The sequence below is a fragment of the Aethina tumida genome, chromosome 4 (assembly GCF_024364675.1).
Source record: "Aethina tumida isolate Nest 87 chromosome 4, icAetTumi1.1, whole genome shotgun sequence".
In the NCBI taxonomy this organism is placed as follows: domain Eukaryota; kingdom Metazoa; phylum Arthropoda; class Insecta; order Coleoptera; family Nitidulidae; genus Aethina; species Aethina tumida.
The window spans coordinates 25232715-25249700 of record NC_065438.1 but is presented as its reverse complement, the minus strand read 5'-3'; the positions used below and the strand labels follow the sequence as shown (position 1 = coordinate 25249700).

The 16986-nt window shown below is 31.2% G+C and overlaps 2 protein-coding genes across 3 annotated transcripts; one reads left to right on the top strand and one right to left on the bottom strand.

Moving 5' to 3' along the window:
- Window positions 1-333: 333 nt before the first annotated feature.
- LOC109601150 (NAD(P) transhydrogenase, mitochondrial-like) lies at window positions 334-9561 on the top strand. The gene is made up of 16 exons (XM_049966958.1): window positions 334-526; window positions 5068-5332; window positions 5387-5541; window positions 5594-5734; window positions 5791-6101; window positions 6157-6312; window positions 6364-6568; window positions 6625-6831; window positions 6886-7112; window positions 7162-7250; window positions 7310-7508; window positions 7559-7725; window positions 7778-7915; window positions 7969-8189; window positions 8244-8395; window positions 8460-9561. Exons 2-16 carry the CDS (start codon window positions 5094-5096, stop codon window positions 9078-9080), a joined length of 3228 nt encoding a protein of 1075 aa, XP_049822915.1. The 5' UTR covers window positions 334-526; window positions 5068-5093; the 3' UTR covers window positions 9081-9561.
- A 31-nt stretch (window positions 9562-9592) lies between these two features.
- LOC109601149 (ATP-binding cassette sub-family C member 4-like) lies at window positions 9593-15192 on the bottom strand. 2 transcript variants are annotated; one of them, XM_020017374.2, is made up of 22 exons: window positions 15084-15192; window positions 14737-14982; window positions 14628-14690; window positions 14369-14576; window positions 14106-14322; window positions 13900-14056; window positions 13626-13839; window positions 13124-13490; window positions 12789-13067; window positions 12379-12728; window positions 12122-12297; window positions 11876-12049; window positions 11678-11825; window positions 11474-11624; window positions 11148-11378; window positions 10938-11098; window positions 10747-10881; window positions 10534-10689; window positions 10355-10478; window positions 10067-10305; window positions 9874-10011; window positions 9593-9824 (listed from the first exon to the last, which is right to left on the bottom strand). In XM_020017374.2, exons 1-22 carry the CDS (start codon window positions 15164-15166, stop codon window positions 9705-9707), a joined length of 4137 nt encoding a protein of 1378 aa, XP_019872933.2. In that variant the 5' UTR covers window positions 15167-15192; the 3' UTR covers window positions 9593-9704. The 2 variants fall into 2 exon arrangements, with proteins under 2 accessions (XP_019872933.2, XP_049822913.1); XM_049966956.1 differs by lacking the exon at window positions 15084-15192 and having other exon boundaries at window positions 14628-14680; window positions 14737-14886.
- Between the last annotated feature and the right edge of the window lie 1794 nt (window positions 15193-16986).

The following is a 16986-nucleotide window of genomic DNA, read 5'->3' as shown; positions in this document are numbered from 1 at the left end:
TATTACACAGATAATAAAGATTATAGAGAAGGTAGATTCTACCTAACAATAGAAATAAATCAGAAATTCCACTCTAGAGTATTTTCCCCAAATCTTTTTTGCATTTCTGGAGACACATCCTCATCTACCTAAACCCTGACCCACACATTTCGAATGAGCAGGTCAGAAAACCGATCCCCAAGAATCCGTTTCCATCGCCTATCCAAACACATTTCCCTTCTAGATAACCGCCCCCCACGTTCCCGATAAATCGTCAACACATGCCCAAACCGGCACCAAGCGATAAATCCTCGTCATCCAGCTACGTCACACGTAAACACCGTGCGGCTCTGAAAACGTCGGTCGTTTCACTCGCCGTCTGAAGCCGGTCCTTTCAGTGCATTTGTGGTGTATGCGTTCGGTGGGTGTACCACGGGACCAGGGTATTCGAATACGGCGTACGTGCGAAGGTGCAACCGTAGTACCGACTGAAGTGGGAGCGTTCAGACACCGGTTGAAAAATCGCCGTGAAAGTGCACTTTAGAAGGTTCGTTGTTGCATTTTTTCCGGTTTGTTATTTTTTTCTTGCTGTCTGGCGTGAGTTTTGCTCACAATCAGTTTCGATACGTGCATCGGATAAATTTAGAGCAGACGCTTGTTTGGTGGTTGTGCTATTATTATTTGTAACACTGTATAACAAGTATTCAGGTTAATATATTTTTTTGTTGTTTTCTTCGGGTTTAATATTAGATCGAGCAGCAAGTGGTTTTTGATCCTTGCAATTTGCGAATAGTTTTAATTTATTTATAATGCACGATCTTCTGTTTTAGTTGCGTCACTAGATATCTACCAAAAATTGCATTCTTTATTTTTTTTAATTTAAAATAATATTTATTAAATTTATTTTTGTCAGATTACTGTGGTGGCCTGAGAATATAACACATTACTATCTTAACACACCTTTAATTAAATGCAATATTTTATATTTTATTTAAAATAATTCATTATATTCTTTTTCCTTTTATTAATTTTGTATCTATATCAAAATTATTAAATTAAATCTTAAACAAAAAAAATGCGAAATGTGACTGGTCACAAAAATAGCACAGTTTTGAAAAATATATATTTGTTAAATAATTTTTATATATAATAAACAAAATTGTTAATATTTTGTTGTGTATTCTTTGTTCATTATAACCACCTGTAAACGGTGCAGTAAAGATTCAATGAAATATCGGCAATGGTGGTTTGAAATTAAATTTCACGACTCTTGAATTAATAATTTGATGCTTTCTGGTGTTTTCAATTGTATTTAGATCCGGACTTTACACTGGCCAATCGAGAATCCCAACATATTTCTTTTAATCAACTTGAACAACTTTCGATGTATACTTCGAATCATTATCATGCTTCAAAATCCATGTTATTGTTAAATTATCTTAGGCAAGTGGATACCAGGGTACGTAGTACCCTTCGCCAAAATTCTGGATAATTACTACATTTTTGTGCTTTTAGTTTTGTTTGAATATTATTTACTGAAATATATCTTTCCAAGTTTTGTTCACTCAGTCAACGTCTAGGTGTTTTTTTTTCTTATTGTATTTTTAACTGAGTGTGTTGGTTAGGAAGCATTTTAAACCATTTTTCGGAAGAATCATATATTCATATTAGCAATGTTTTGACCTTGATATTTCATGTTAATTATTATTTTCCTCTTCTCACTGAAAGTGAATTTCTTTCTTCTCACTGAAACTGAATTTATCTAATAAAGTAATATAAATCCTACTAAAATAAATTCTCTCTAACTATTAATAGTATTGTTAAATTCAAACACAAAAGGTTTAAAATAATATCCCCAACGTTTATAAGATGAGTAAAGTATAAAATATTGAAACATAATATAAACTTTGAACTCGAATAACTTTTGAATCAATCAACTTAGCGAAAAATTATAAGAGACTTTTTTTGTAGAGTATTAAATTCTTTATAAAAAGATGTATATCTCATTATTTTAAATTTGTTTGTCCCCAAGTAACAAAATTCTAAAGAATGAAAGAAATTTTTCCCATGTTATTTTCATAAAAAAACTGGTTGGAATGCAGATCTTAACTTAATATTTTCAGAGTTTTTTTTAACAATTTGGAACCATTTGTACCATTGGGAGCAAAGAAATTCACACCCTGCTAAAGACCACCCTAATGCACATGCACATAATTTAGTATTTTTTTATAACAGTTTTTAAAAATTTAAACAAAGTTTAATTTTATATTACCAGCAATTATACAAAACTTTCTGTATATACTTTTTTAATTTCAAAAACTAATTATCGATTAATTACACGAGCAATTAATAAATTCTATGTTTATAAAAACAAAATTTAATATTATGGTGCATTAATTACCTGATTACTTTCATTAAAAACATATTTGATAAATGATGTGTACACACAGACTAATTTGCATTATCTACAACAAAACCAATGCTATTTTTACAAAGTATTTTTTGATTACTCGACTAATAACACCATAAATCATTTACCTCATTAATCAATGAAGCCACTTTGTGATTTACTATAACAAATTAAACGGTTGAACGTTTACTAACAAAGCGAATATTTTGAAAACATCATCATAAAACTTAAAAACACATACATTTCACACGAGATATGCACTTAATCTGAAATCAAATAAGATTTGATGGCTTAAAATTGTCATTTGTTTGGTTTAGAAAAAGTTATAAATGTTATCAATGTTTATTAACCTTTTTTTAACCTCTGGTACATTAACTTAAATCTTGATATCTTCTTGAATGAGGTTGTTTTATTTTTTCCTTAGTTCAAGAAGCGCATCTGTCAAGTAGACAAGGTAGTCAAATCGTATAAATTTGTAAATATTTTTTGGTAAGTGCGTATTTTTTATTCATTGCAAAAATATTTAAATTATTTATTAACATTTATTTGTGTATTTATGACAGTTATTATTGACTCTGAATAACAAATGTCTTAATAACTATGTAAATGAGTTAAAGTGGAAATAAATTTTTCCACAAACAATAAATTAAATATTGTAATATCTATATAATTACAATTTTTGAATGTGGTTTTATTTTTTTTATTTGTATTACAAATTTCTTATTTATTTCAACTGTATTGACTGAGGTCTTTGACCGCGACTAATTTGGATGAAATTACGTTTTCTATAAAAAACAGTTTGATTAGCTTAAAAATTCATCAGCTAATTAATAAACTACTTAAATTAGCACATAATACATACGTAAATATTTATTGACAATTGTTGTAAGAATAGTTGTGCAAATTTTATCAATTTCTAATAAATAAATTAATATACGTCAATAAAAATAGTACGCACATATTTGTTTCTAGATGACTGTGAATATAAATAATTTTATAAAATTATACTTAATTTAAAAATAATATAATTAAAATATATTTTAATTTCACACTATTACAATATAAAATCTTTTGAATTGTACAAATTTTATGATTTTTTAATAAATATCACATCTGTAAATATAAATATAAACTATTTTATGAACGTATGCCCAACTTTTATTGAAAATAGTTATAATAAAAAATATTATTTTCAGACAATTAGTCCAAATTTAAAAAGAATATTTAATAATATTATTAAATATATTTTTTATTATAAAACTACTTTAATTAAAATTAATTTTACAAATTGTATCATGAATATCAATAATTATCACATATCTAAACATATATACAATTTGAAGTAATTGTACCCAACTTTTATTGACGTAAAACGGAATCTAAAATTTACAAATTTTATCAATTTAATGTACCATACTTTTAAATATATTTTAATTATCACATTACATTACAAAATAAAATTCTTTTGAACTGTAGAAATTTAATCGTTCTCTAATAAATATCTCGTCAATAAAAATAGTACGCACTTAATTATTGTATTATATCCAACTTTCATTGAAAATTATTACAATAAAAATATTATTTTTAGGTATTTTTTACTTTACAACCAAACCAAAACAAAAATAATATATAATATAAAATTCAATTGAACTGTGCAAATTTTATCATTCTCTAATAAATATCACATCATTAAAAATAGTATGTAGTTTGTTTATAGATAACTGTAAATATAAACAATTTTAAGTAACATATCCAACTTCTATTGAGACTAGTTATAATAAAAATATTATTTCCAACTATATTTGAGGTAAATTCAAATATAAAAAGAATATTGAATATATTTTTAAATATATTTCAATTGTCAGACCACTATAATAAAAAAAACTTTTTCAATTGTACAAATTTTATTATTCTCTAATAAATATTACACGTATAAATATAAATAAAATATTATTTCCAAGCAAATTTGAGGGAAAACCAAATAATTGTAAATTTAAACAATTTTATGTGACTATAACATACCAAACTTTTATTGAGAATCATACTATTTTAATATAAAACCGTTTTGAATTGTGTAAATTTTCTCCTTCTTCGATAATTATCACGTCAATAAAAAAGTACGTACATATTTGTTTTCAGATAATCATAAACAATTTTATAAAATTATGTCCAACTTATTTATGTAGATATTGATAAGATATAAAAATGAATGTCATCAATTAAAATATATTTTTAAATGATTACTATAAGGAAATTAGAATGGATTATCTTAAATGTCACTTGTTAGTTAACAGTTTTTTTTTAATAATAACTTTTATTAGCTAGAAATAGGACAAAATCCGTGGGTTTATTTTAATTTGATGAAACCCTAAAAAATGCAATAAAGATATTGATTTTTTTTTAATTCACCAAAACATTTTACTACAAGTAGTGAGTAAAAATAAACATGTATGGCGTTCTAAATTTATCAATTCATAAAAATTTTGCATATTAGGAACATTGCACCTAAAAACATATGTTTGTAATGATTTAGCCTTGAGATTTAAAAATAAATTGGTGATGTTGATTCAACTTCACTTTTTCTATTTTGTTTGTATCAAAAAATAAATATTTGATTTTTAGTAGGGTTTAAAATGTTTTCCAAAAATGTGAATTTAAAATAGATGTTTCCTTTGCAGTGAAATGTGAATGACATAACACCACGATGACTAGAGGAATTTTAAGATTGCACTTAAACCGTCTCGAAACCTGTGATATTAAGTATTTGTATAGATGTAATTCACACAGTATAAGCGCCAAAACCTATCATGCAGTTTTAAAAAATTCGAGCCGCAGGCTGTTTTCTAGCCAGGCTCAGAATAAAGTTGCTGAAGAGGTCCAAGGAGTGCCTTACTCCAATCTAAAGATAGGTGTACCTAAGGAAGTATGGAAGAACGAGAGAAGGTAAATTAAATTATACAAATTAGTTTACACAAACTTATATTTATTATTTTTTAGAGTGGCTATCACTCCTGCGGTGGTTCAAACATTGTCGAAAAAAGGATTTACAGTATTCATAGAAGAAAACGCAGGTGCTGAAGCTAAATTTAGAAACGACGATTATGAAGCTGCCGGTGGAAAAATAACAAATAACCAGAATGTCTTCAGTTCAGGTAAAATTAACACAATTTAATTTGTTCAACAAACTAAACGTATTTGTTCTAGACATTGTATTAAAAGTAAGACAACCTATAGAATCGGAGGTTCAAAAATTTAGAGAAGGATCCACACTTATATCATTCCTCTACCCAGCTCAAAACAAAACCCTTATAGATAAATTAGCTGAAAGAAATATAAATGCTTTTGGTATGTACTCAAGGTAAAATAAGTTGTCATATTAATATTAATAAAATTAATTGTAGCCATGGATTGCATTCCTCGTATTACAAGAGCTCAAGTATTTGATGCTCTAAGTTCAATGGCAAACATTTCCGGGTATCGAGCTGTGGTGGAAGCTGCCAATCATTTTCCTAGGTTTTTTTCCGGACAAATTACCGCGGCTGGTAAAGTACCTCCGGCTAAAATTCTTGTCGTAGGTGGAGGTGTGGCTGGATTAGCTGCCATTGGACAAGCTAAGAGTATGGGTGCTATAGTAAGAGCTTTTGATACGAGAGCAGCAGTAAAAGAACAAGTAGAATCAATGGGAGCGGAATTTCTGACAATCGATATAGAAGTATTTAACTGATAAAGCTAATTTAGTAGCATTTTTTTAATATGTGATGTTGCAGGAAGAAGGTGGTACTGCTGGAGGTTACAGCAAGGAAATGTCGAAAGAATTTATAGAAGCAGAACATGCTCTTTTTGCTAAGCAGTTAAAGGAAGTAGATGTGGTTATTACTACTGCTTTGATTCCTGGAAAAAAGGCCCCTCTTCTAATACTTAAGGTAATTAATACGTCAAGTAGTGGGAATTAAACTGAGTTTCAATTATTTTAGGAACATGTGCTAGGTATGAAGCCGGGAAGTGTGGTTGTAGATTTAGCAGCTGAAGCTGGCGGAAATATTGAAACAACGAAACCCGGTGAAGTGTATTCTCTAAACGATGTCACACACATTGGATTAACTGATCTTTCAAGTCGGTTACCAACACAAAGTTCAACCCTTTATGCTAATAACATATCAAAATTTCTGTTGTCTATGGGTAAGTTTTATATTAACATAATAAATCCAACTTATTAATGATCTATTCATTTTTAGGGGAGAAGAATCATTTCCACATTAATTTGAACGACGAAGTCGTAAGAGGAAGTATTATTTTAGATAATGGAAAGTGGCTGTGGCCACCACCAGCTCCAACAGGACCACCACCTCCACCTCCTAAAAAAGTTGCAGTTGTAAAAGAAGAACAAAAAGCAGTATCACCATTTAATGCAACACTAAATAATTCTTTAGCCACAACTGCTGGTAAATAATCATAACACTTTTTTAAATAGATTTGTTCACACATTACTTTTTAAGGAATTGGAACAATTTTGGGTTTGGGTATGGTCTCTCCTAATCCAGAATTTACTTCTATGATGTCGATATTGGGATTGTCCGGAATCGTGGGATATCATACTGTATGGGGCGTAACACCAGCATTACATTCACCCCTTATGTCCGTAACCAATGCTATTTCAGGTATCACCGCTGTTGGTGGCCTCCTTCTCATGAATGGTGGTTACTATCCTACAAATTCAGTTGAAGTAAGTTGTGTATTTAATGTACTTTTTTTGTATTAATATGTTTATTTAGTCTTTAGCTGCTGCTGCCGCTTTTGTCTCATTCATCAACGTTTTTGGAGGTTTTGTGGTTACAAAAAGAATGTTAGACATGTTCAAAAGGTAAATTGCATATTTTGTACATGTTATAGGTTCAAATGTCATTTTTTTATTCATTTCAGACCGGGTGATCCCCCAGAGTATAATTCACTTTTCGCAATACCAGCCGCTGGATTTTTGGGGGCTTACGGATGGGCCGCCACCCAAGGTCTGCCAGAAATCCATCAGGCAGCATATCTGGCGTCATCACTATGTTGTGTTGGTGCATTGGGTGGATTAAGTTCTCAAGCAACCTCAAGATTAGGAAATAACTTAGGAATGGTAAATGATTCCACATTTTTATGTACTCCTCATCACAATATTTCTTTTAGATTGGTGTGACGGGTGGCATTGCAGCAACATTAGGATACTTGTCTCCTTCTCAAGAAGTATTAGCTCAAATGGCAGCATGTCTTATTGGAGGTGGTGCATTGGGCACTTTGATAGCAAAACGTATTCAAATTACCGACTTACCACAACTAGTCGCTGCTTTCCACAGGTTTGTAAATGATGGATACTAACTTATACATATAATAAAATGTATTTTACAGTTTGGTGGGGTTAGCTGCGGTACTAACGTGCTTCGGCACCTACATTCACGACTTTCCAACATTTGCCACGGATCCAGCCGCAAATATTATTAAAACTGCTTTGTTTTTGGGTACTTATATTGGAGGAGTTACCTTCAGGTAAGATAAATATATAAAAAAAATACTAATTATTGATAACATTTTATTTACAGTGGGTCATTAATTGCCTATGGCAAACTACAAGGCTTATTAAAATCAAATCCATTGCTTTTACCTGGAAGACACGCATTGAATATGGGGTTGTTACTTGGAAATATAGGAGCAGGTGGATACTTATTCTTCGATCCAAGCTTAACTGGCGGATTGGGCGCCTTAGGTGCTACAGCGGCTTTGTCTACAACTATGGGTGTTACACTGACGTCAGCTATTGGAGGTAAACATTAATTTTCTAAAACTTATTTGTAGTTTATATGATTATCTAATTTAGGTGCTGACATGCCCGTGGTTATAACCGTTTTAAATAGTTACTCCGGTTGGGCGTTATGTGCAGAGGGATTTATGTTGAATAACAATCTTATGACAATTGTTGGAGCCCTCATTGGATCATCTGGTGCCATTCTGTCCTACATTATGTGCAAGGTAACGGTGTTAAAACAAATTGTAAAATTTGAAATGTTGATCATGTTATTGTTATTGTGTTTAGGCAATGAACCGTTCTTTACCAAATGTGATTCTCGGAGGATACGGAACAAGTAGTACCGGATCAGGAAAACCAATGGAAATCACTGGTACACATACTGAAATCAACCTGGATGGAGCCGTGGAATCAATTAAAAACGCCAGGAACATTATAATCGTGCCAGGATATGGACTCTGTGTGGCCAAGGCTCAGTACCCCATAGCTGAAATGGTCAACTATCTTAAAAGTAAAGGAAAACACGTTAGATTCGCGATACATCCAGTAGCGGGAAGAATGCCTGGTCAGTTGAATGTATTGTTGGCGGAAGCTGGCGTTCCATATGACGATGTACTAGAAATGGAGGAAATTAATGACGACTTTCCGGAGACTGATTTAGTACTGGTTATTGGTGCGAATGATACTGTGAATTCAGCAGCTGTTGACGATCCGAATTCGCCAATTGCCGGTATGCCAGTATTAAATGTTTGGAAATCAGAACATGTTATAGTTATGAAAAGATCTTTGGGTGTTGGGTACGCAGCAGTTGACAATCCAGTCTTCTACAAAGCTAACACTTCAATGTTGTTGGGTGATGCTAAGAAAACTTGTGATGCGCTTCTATCAAAAATCAAGGAAGATTCTTAAATTAATTTTAAGTAAACAATTGTTTTATTTCTTTAAGTTACGTATGTATGGAATTGTGCAAATTTGATCCAGTATAGAAAGACGAGATTAGGATTTAGCTGTGATAAAGATTTGTTTAAATTTTTTGATTTACTATGCTGCCATTAATGGAACATATTTGCACAGTTTAATCAACCTGATTCAGACCTTATATGAGTGGGTCAGGGTTAGTTTAATTTTAAACATGTTGTGTATTATTTTTGCAATTTTTATGGAGAAACACAGTCTGAGTTGAATTTAATTCTTATATGTTGAATGTAAATTAGAGACTCAGGAAATTTATTTTAATCAATTTTTTAACAAAATGACTTAAAATATAATTAGATGTATTGTGTGAAGTTTATTAATATAACAGCCATTAAAAACTGACATATTTACTTTTGTACAAAAGAGGTAATGGTAAGTTTAATGTAGGAAATTTTCAATAAAAAGATATAATTAAGGTCACTGGTTTTTTTGAAAACAAACTACAATTTACTTCTAGATAATAATTTAATAAGTATATGTATATAATATTTTTTTTTTTATGCTAATAAATAGTGCAATAAGCAATTTATTCTTAAATATTGAATTTCTCCTATATTCTCATTCTGGTTCATCATCACTGTATTCTGATCTGTCATCTTGAAATTTCAGTTCTTTAATTTTTTCTACTGTCTCATCATCGTCTGCGGCACTATGTTTTAATTGTTTTAATTTGTAGTTCTAAAAAAATATATTTATATAAAAATTTTAAAAAACTTAAGTTTAATACTTGTTCAGCTAATTTTTTTAAATTGTCGGTCATTATGGGTCCAGTTTTCTTCACCATGGTAGCAAATAATCCATCCCGTTGTAATAATATATAAGGATGATCATACTCTATTAGGTGACCAGCATCTAAGACCAACACCTAGAAATATTAAAAAAATGTTTAATTATGAAAATAAATTTGTAGATTTTCATACTCTATCATAATCAATTATTGTATGAAGTCTATGAGCTATAGTTAAAACTGTACAATAATGGAATTTTGTTCTTATCGTCTGTTGTATAAATTTATCAGTTTGTGGATCTACATTCGCTGTGACTTCATCCATTATGAGTATTTTATTTTTTCTCAATATAGCTCTTGCAAGACAAACGAGTTGTCGTTGACCAACGCTTAAGTTGGTGCCACCTTCACTCATTATATCCTTGAGACAATCTACAAAATTCAAAATGAGTGAAAGAAAATGTCCACATTAAATTTGTACCTATTCCTTTAATTAAGGCTGCTTTATTTTCCACTGTAACAAGGGCGTTGTAAATCGATTCATCATTGTATTCTTTAAATGGATCCAGATTATATCGCAGTGTACCAGAAAATATCACTGGCTCCTATATATGACAAACATATAATATAATGAATTGTATTTGTTATTTCAAGTAAAACCTGAGGAATTATTGATATTTTTTTTCTGAGATCATGCAACCCAATTCTTTTTATATCTACATTATCTATTAAAAGAGTTCCTTCATATACTACTGTTCTAAATAATGTTGAGATAAGCGAAGATTTGCCTGCTCCGGTTCTACCCACAATACCAATCTGAAAAAATATTATAAATCGATAAATTTTGCTCTTACAAATGATTTCACTTCGTACCTTTTGTCGGGGTTTGACCATTAGCGTTAAATTGGATAATACATTATGTCCCCCTACTTTATATGACATTGAGACATTATCATAGACAATTTCACCTTGCTGTGGCCATTTTGGATCAGGTCTAGCACTTGGAGTCTGAAAATATACCAATATGAACATACAAATAGATTGTTAGTCTATGAAAAACTTACAGATGTAAGACTAGGTTCAGTTTCTATATCTATGTACTCAAAAACTCTTTCAACTGAAGTCATCTGATTCTCCAATTCAGCGGATTGTCTCATTCCCCACTGAATCAAACCACTTAAACCTATGCACTGCGTTAAGGCCAAACCAACGATACTTCCTTCAGCTATAAAAAACTATTGGTTTACTTTGTTCAAATATAAAACTTTTCTCACCTCTTGACCATCCAACGAAAGAGAACGTAATAAATCCTATATAGAATGTACATATGACGTCCAACCACATTCCAAATGATCTAGATGTGTACAGAAACATAAACCAGACGCTTGAATGAGTATCTTGCAACGCATCGAATTCCTCTACCAACAATTTCTCACTATTTGTAGATCTGATTGTGGCTAATCCTTGAAGAGACGCATTAAGGTGACCAAAGACTGGACTTCTAGCTGAAATCATTTATCTAAATACCTACTATGTAATAATAATTAGATGTTTATATTGAAAAAAGTAGTAATGCATATTATTAATAAAAAATTATTACATGTTCCTTCCAATCTTTTTATATCTGTACTAGTCTTTAGGTAAGCCCAACGAATACTTCCAAAAATGCAACACAAGACTATTGTGGGAAAAATCGTTGTCCAATCAATAAAGAAGAGTACAATAACTGCGCCCACCAAATTTAAATTAATCTATAATAATAAATATAGATAATATGTTTTATATTTCGGACTAATTACTTTACTTGAAATGTATCAATAAGGGCTGTAGGAAGAAACTCATCAACACATCCCATATCTTTGGAAAACCTATTCAATATTCTTCCAGATGTATTTGTATAGAAGAACTGCATGTTACTATGAACTATACTCTTGAACATTAGATCATGAAGTCTAAAAATAATAAAAACTATTATAGCAACCGATTTGTTTGTTTAACAAACCTTATAGATGCTCTCATACATATACCAACAAACCACATGGCTCTGAAAATTACTACCACAAATGTGAGGCCTATAATTACTGAGTACATGTTTATAACTTCGCTTGATGAGTAATCTCCTAATAAAGGTTTCGGGTCATTTGTTACTTGATGTATATATTCTTCGACCAAAATCCTAAATAAAACATGTCATTTATACTTGCTGATATGACTTAGAAGGTTATTTAATTTAATTATAGACACCCACCATTGTGACAGGAACCAATCTCCACCGCTTCCAAAAGCTTGAGCAAGTAGAAACATAAAAAACATTAGTAAAACGGCAGGTACATTGGCCCCCGCCGTAAAATATTTCATGTACATTCCACATGATATCTTTCCTTTAGATCTCATTTCTGCTACTTCTTGCTCTGCTCGACTTTCCTGCAAAATACTATATAATTGTTAAAAGCCTATTTACGTAATACAGTATTAGATTTTTAAATCACGATAATTATTATTTACCTTAAAGCCCCTTTCCTTTCCTGAGATGCCGTATCCTGATTCCATTGTGTGCAAACTTTTCTGTAATAGTCCCTGCAGTTGATCTACTGATTTGGTACTAACATTTCTAAGTTTCAAAGACGATTCATTATTGACTTTTAACGTCAGTTCTGGTATTTCGTTGTCATCCTCCCCTGTTTGGTCCACTGGTTGATCCATTAACTCTGTGTATTCTATACCACTATATTTCAGCATCTCTATGGTGCCTTGTCCCTCCATTTCTCCTTCATTCATAATTATAATGTTTTGGGCATATTCGAGGTATTGTAATTGATGGGTGACCAAAACGACCACTTTACCATACAGGTACCCTATTTATATGTAATTATATTAATTGTGTTCCAAATTTTGGCAATTTATTAGTTAGTTACCAAGAAAGCAGTCTTCTACTAAGGCTTTTCCCACCTGGGTGTCAACTGCTGAAAGTGGATCATCCAGTAAATAAATATCAGCATCAGTGTAAATTGATCTTGCTAAGTTGACCCTGGCCCTTTGACCACCACTTAAAGATACTCCTCTTTCACCTATAATGGTCTGGTCACCAAACGGAAACAACTGAAAATCTCTAAGTAAGGAGCAAGCCTTTACTACTTGGTAGTACTTAATTTTGTCGAATTTTCTGCCGAACACTATATTCTGTCTTACTGTGCCTAGAATAACATAAAATTATTACCCTTCAATAAATTTATAGGCTAAATAGACTAACCGGCAAATAGCCAAGGCTCTTGTGATGCATAAGACACTTTTCCCTTTATTTTAAGAGTTCCTGCGTATAATAACAATTCGCCTAATATCAGGTTTAATATGCAAGTTTTTCCAGACCCAACAGGGCCCACAATAGCCGTTATTCCAGGCTTCATTACGACATTGATGTCCTCCAGACATATAAGATCTCCATATTTGGCGTAACCACTATCGATAACGACCTCAGGATGGACTATAGCATGAAACGGTTTTCTAATCCTTGGATAGTTTACCATTTCTGGATCTAAAACGCTTGGATCTCCCATTTGAGATTCTTCGGAGAGGATGTAAACTCTGATACGTTCAAGTGAAACCAATGCCTCTGCTAGCTAATACAAATATGTTTTAGAGTTGAGTATATGGCATATATCAAAAATAAACTCTGTCTTGAATAAATAATAATTGGTGGTGGTGGGTTTGGTGGTAAAAACCTTTAAAGATTGATGTGTTAAAAATATAATTACCGCACTTAATCCATTGGGAAAGTTCACTGTAATAGTTTGACGTAGCAGTTGATAATAGGTTGTAATTATGAACACTTGATCAGCTCGGATTTTGTTGCCCATTAGAACGTAGCCAAGTGCAGTTAAAAATGTAGCAGTTCTGGCAGTAAACATGATAAACGACATTAACAAACCCCTGATAACTGATGTTTTGCAAAGGGATCGTATTTCTCGTCTAAAATTACGGATTTCAGTGTCATCACAAATATATAAAATTAATTCTTAATAAACTTACTTCCTCAGTTTATGTATAAGATCTGCAAAGGCGAATTCCCAAGCATACATTTTGATCACGCTTATTGATTGTATAATTTCATTCATCTGTTTAACCCTGGCATCAGTTTTAGCTGCTATTTTGAATCTTAAAAGCGCCAGTAATCTACCAAATATACCTAAAAATATGTTATTAACGAAAATCTTGTAAAATGTGTGATTACTTACTTTGTAGAGGCACTATAACAACTAACATGGAGAATCCAACAAATGCAGCTACACCAACTTCCATGTATGCAAATACTACTATAAAGAACACCTGCAAAGGTCCTACCCATATATAATGTAGGAACATGAAGAACATGTCGAATCGCATAACATCGTTTGACATGAGATTAATTGCATTTGCGGATTTTCCCATTGCTGTTAACGACAATCGCAAAGCCTAAAAAATGAAATTTATAAGAGATTTGGAAAGTTGGTTAATATACTTTTCTGTAGATCAAAGAACATGCTGCCACTCTTAGCTTCATTCCCATTTCAAGTGTGTACATGTAGTAAGGGTGCGTGATGACAACACAGCATAAATTTGAAAAAAATAGTCCGAATGCAAATAGTATGGCCTCGTCTCTTTGTATAGGACCCTGTTCACCCCAGTAGTAAACTATTCTCATCAAATATGTGGGTGAGTTTGGGTCTCTAAAATGATATGTGCTTTTAACTAATTCATTAAAAATTAATTGAGCTTACGGTGTGTCATCCGTTTGTAAAAAATATCTGACGTACAAACCAATGAAGAAAGGCTGGAGTAATCTAGAAATATACGTAATTTATCGTGTTTGGAACGGATAAATATTACCTTATAAAAATTTCCATAAAGAATATGGTAAATCCTGCCTTTATAATTTGACCTTTTAATAATCTCGTTACACATTTGTTTATGCTGGGTCGCCTGTGGTCTAAACGTGCATTGAATAATTCTTCAGACCATATTCTGGCAAATCTATCTCCTAACACAGATGATTTATGATACTCTAATGTTTCGGGTATTTCATTCTCCTCTAATGTGCCTCTAATCCCCCTAGCGTAAGTTGGTATTGCATATCTGTATATAATTTAAAAATTCACGAATTAACTTCAAGTGATGAAAAATAAATTTTTCAGTTTTATTTAAAATACTACAAATGGCGGTTACTGGTCGCTTACCCAAAGAATATAACGGACAAGAAGTTTGCATTGTATCTGGTACTTTTTTGGCGATCACGTTGGACCGATTCAGCATTCCTCATTATTTGTTGTACTTTTGAAAATAGTAAATTCTGACAAGATTTTGACAATTATGTTTTGACTGATATTTAATTTTATTCTTGTGCATTTTTCCAATTGACAACTTAAAGTAATGAAGGGTATTAATGTCTCCTCCGGAGATTCATTCATACAATAATGGATAAATACAAGGAAGTAAATACATTAAGTTAAACTAGATGATAAAAATTAAATATATAGATTTTTTAGTACCGTATAATTTTTAAATAGAAAAAAAGATTAAAATTTAATCGTAATACTTATCAAAACTTTTTTATATTTGTACATGATTTTTTTAGATGAATATAAACCACCATATTAAATTCTGGTCTATAAAAATAAAAACGAAAAAGAAATACTGTTAAAAATTTTATTTTTACTTTAGAATTGGAGAAAGATGATGATGACAAGTCGCAACAATATGTGGCATATTTGTTGGGAATCAACCAATCCACTATTTTAAGGGGTGTAAAACGATTTAGAGAAACAGGAGAGTACACCAGAAAGCCAGTTCCCGGTCGTCCAAGGGGTACTATGCCGTTATTTGTGTATATAAACATCTGCGGTATGTTGTAGCTCAACAATTGTAAAACGATTTGTCCAGGGCCCGCAATGTTCAAATATCCGTTAAAATCGTTAAGAATAAGTTACTGCATCGTTGTTAACCAGGGAATACCGTTTGGCACGAATAAGGTTTGCTAGAGAATACATTAATTGGAATAATCAGGACTGGGCTAATTAGCTTTTCACGGATGTGTCCAGATTTCCACTTTTCGGATCTGATAGAGACATTCCAATATATAGACACGAAGGTGAAAACATTAGAGAAATCCAAAATTGTGACTCTGTGGTATGGGGTGGTATATGTTTTGAAGCACATACCGAGTTAACAGTGGATCGTGATATAAGAAAGGTTTTTGATGAAAATGTGTTTGTCCCTTTTATAGACGACAATGTTGTTCTTATAAGTATATGTTGTTAGAAATTTAGTTTTAGAGTGGGAGACGCTTTAAATGAAGAATGGGATAAGTACTACGTTAGAAATCTTATAAGAAGCCTCCCATATAGAATGAGGGAAGATATTAGAACCACAGGCGGTTATGCCAGATTTCAAAATGATTCAACTAGCGTTAGAAGTGTTGGTTTTGTCATGCTGATTTTTTCTTATTTTTGGTGATCTACTGTTATTTTTATTATTTTGCTAATTTTTCTTTAATTTTTAAGTAATAAATCTTTATTAACAATTTCTAATTTTTAGTCAAAAATCAATTATAATATATTTTTTGTGATGAGTGTATATAGAATAAGTAATCAAAAGTTGCAAACAGTTAGAACTTGTCCGATAATGAATAAAATATAAATAATGATTTTTCCAAAGGTCTTTTCTGAAATAAATACAGCTGCTTTAAATTTTAATTTCAAAATCTTTCTTATATTTTTGTAATACTTAAAATTCAACGTAATAGCCTTTTTTCATAATGATACATTAATGAAGATTCTGGGGGTTCTCCCCGTTTTCTCACCAAACTTTCTACGCCACTGAATATTTTTACATTTTTATTAAGTTTTTCACAATCTTTGCACTATTTAGAAAAAAAGGTACTCATTATTAATTTTGATTATCACACCCGTTTTTAATATATTTCAGTTTTAATATTTTTAAACAGAAATGATTGACAATGTAGTTTTGATTATTTTTGATAGTTAAAGAATAAAAAATATATACATTACTACTAATATACATACTAATTTAATAAATATTTCAAAAGCCTTACATTAGTGTTAATGAGTAAATGAAATGAAA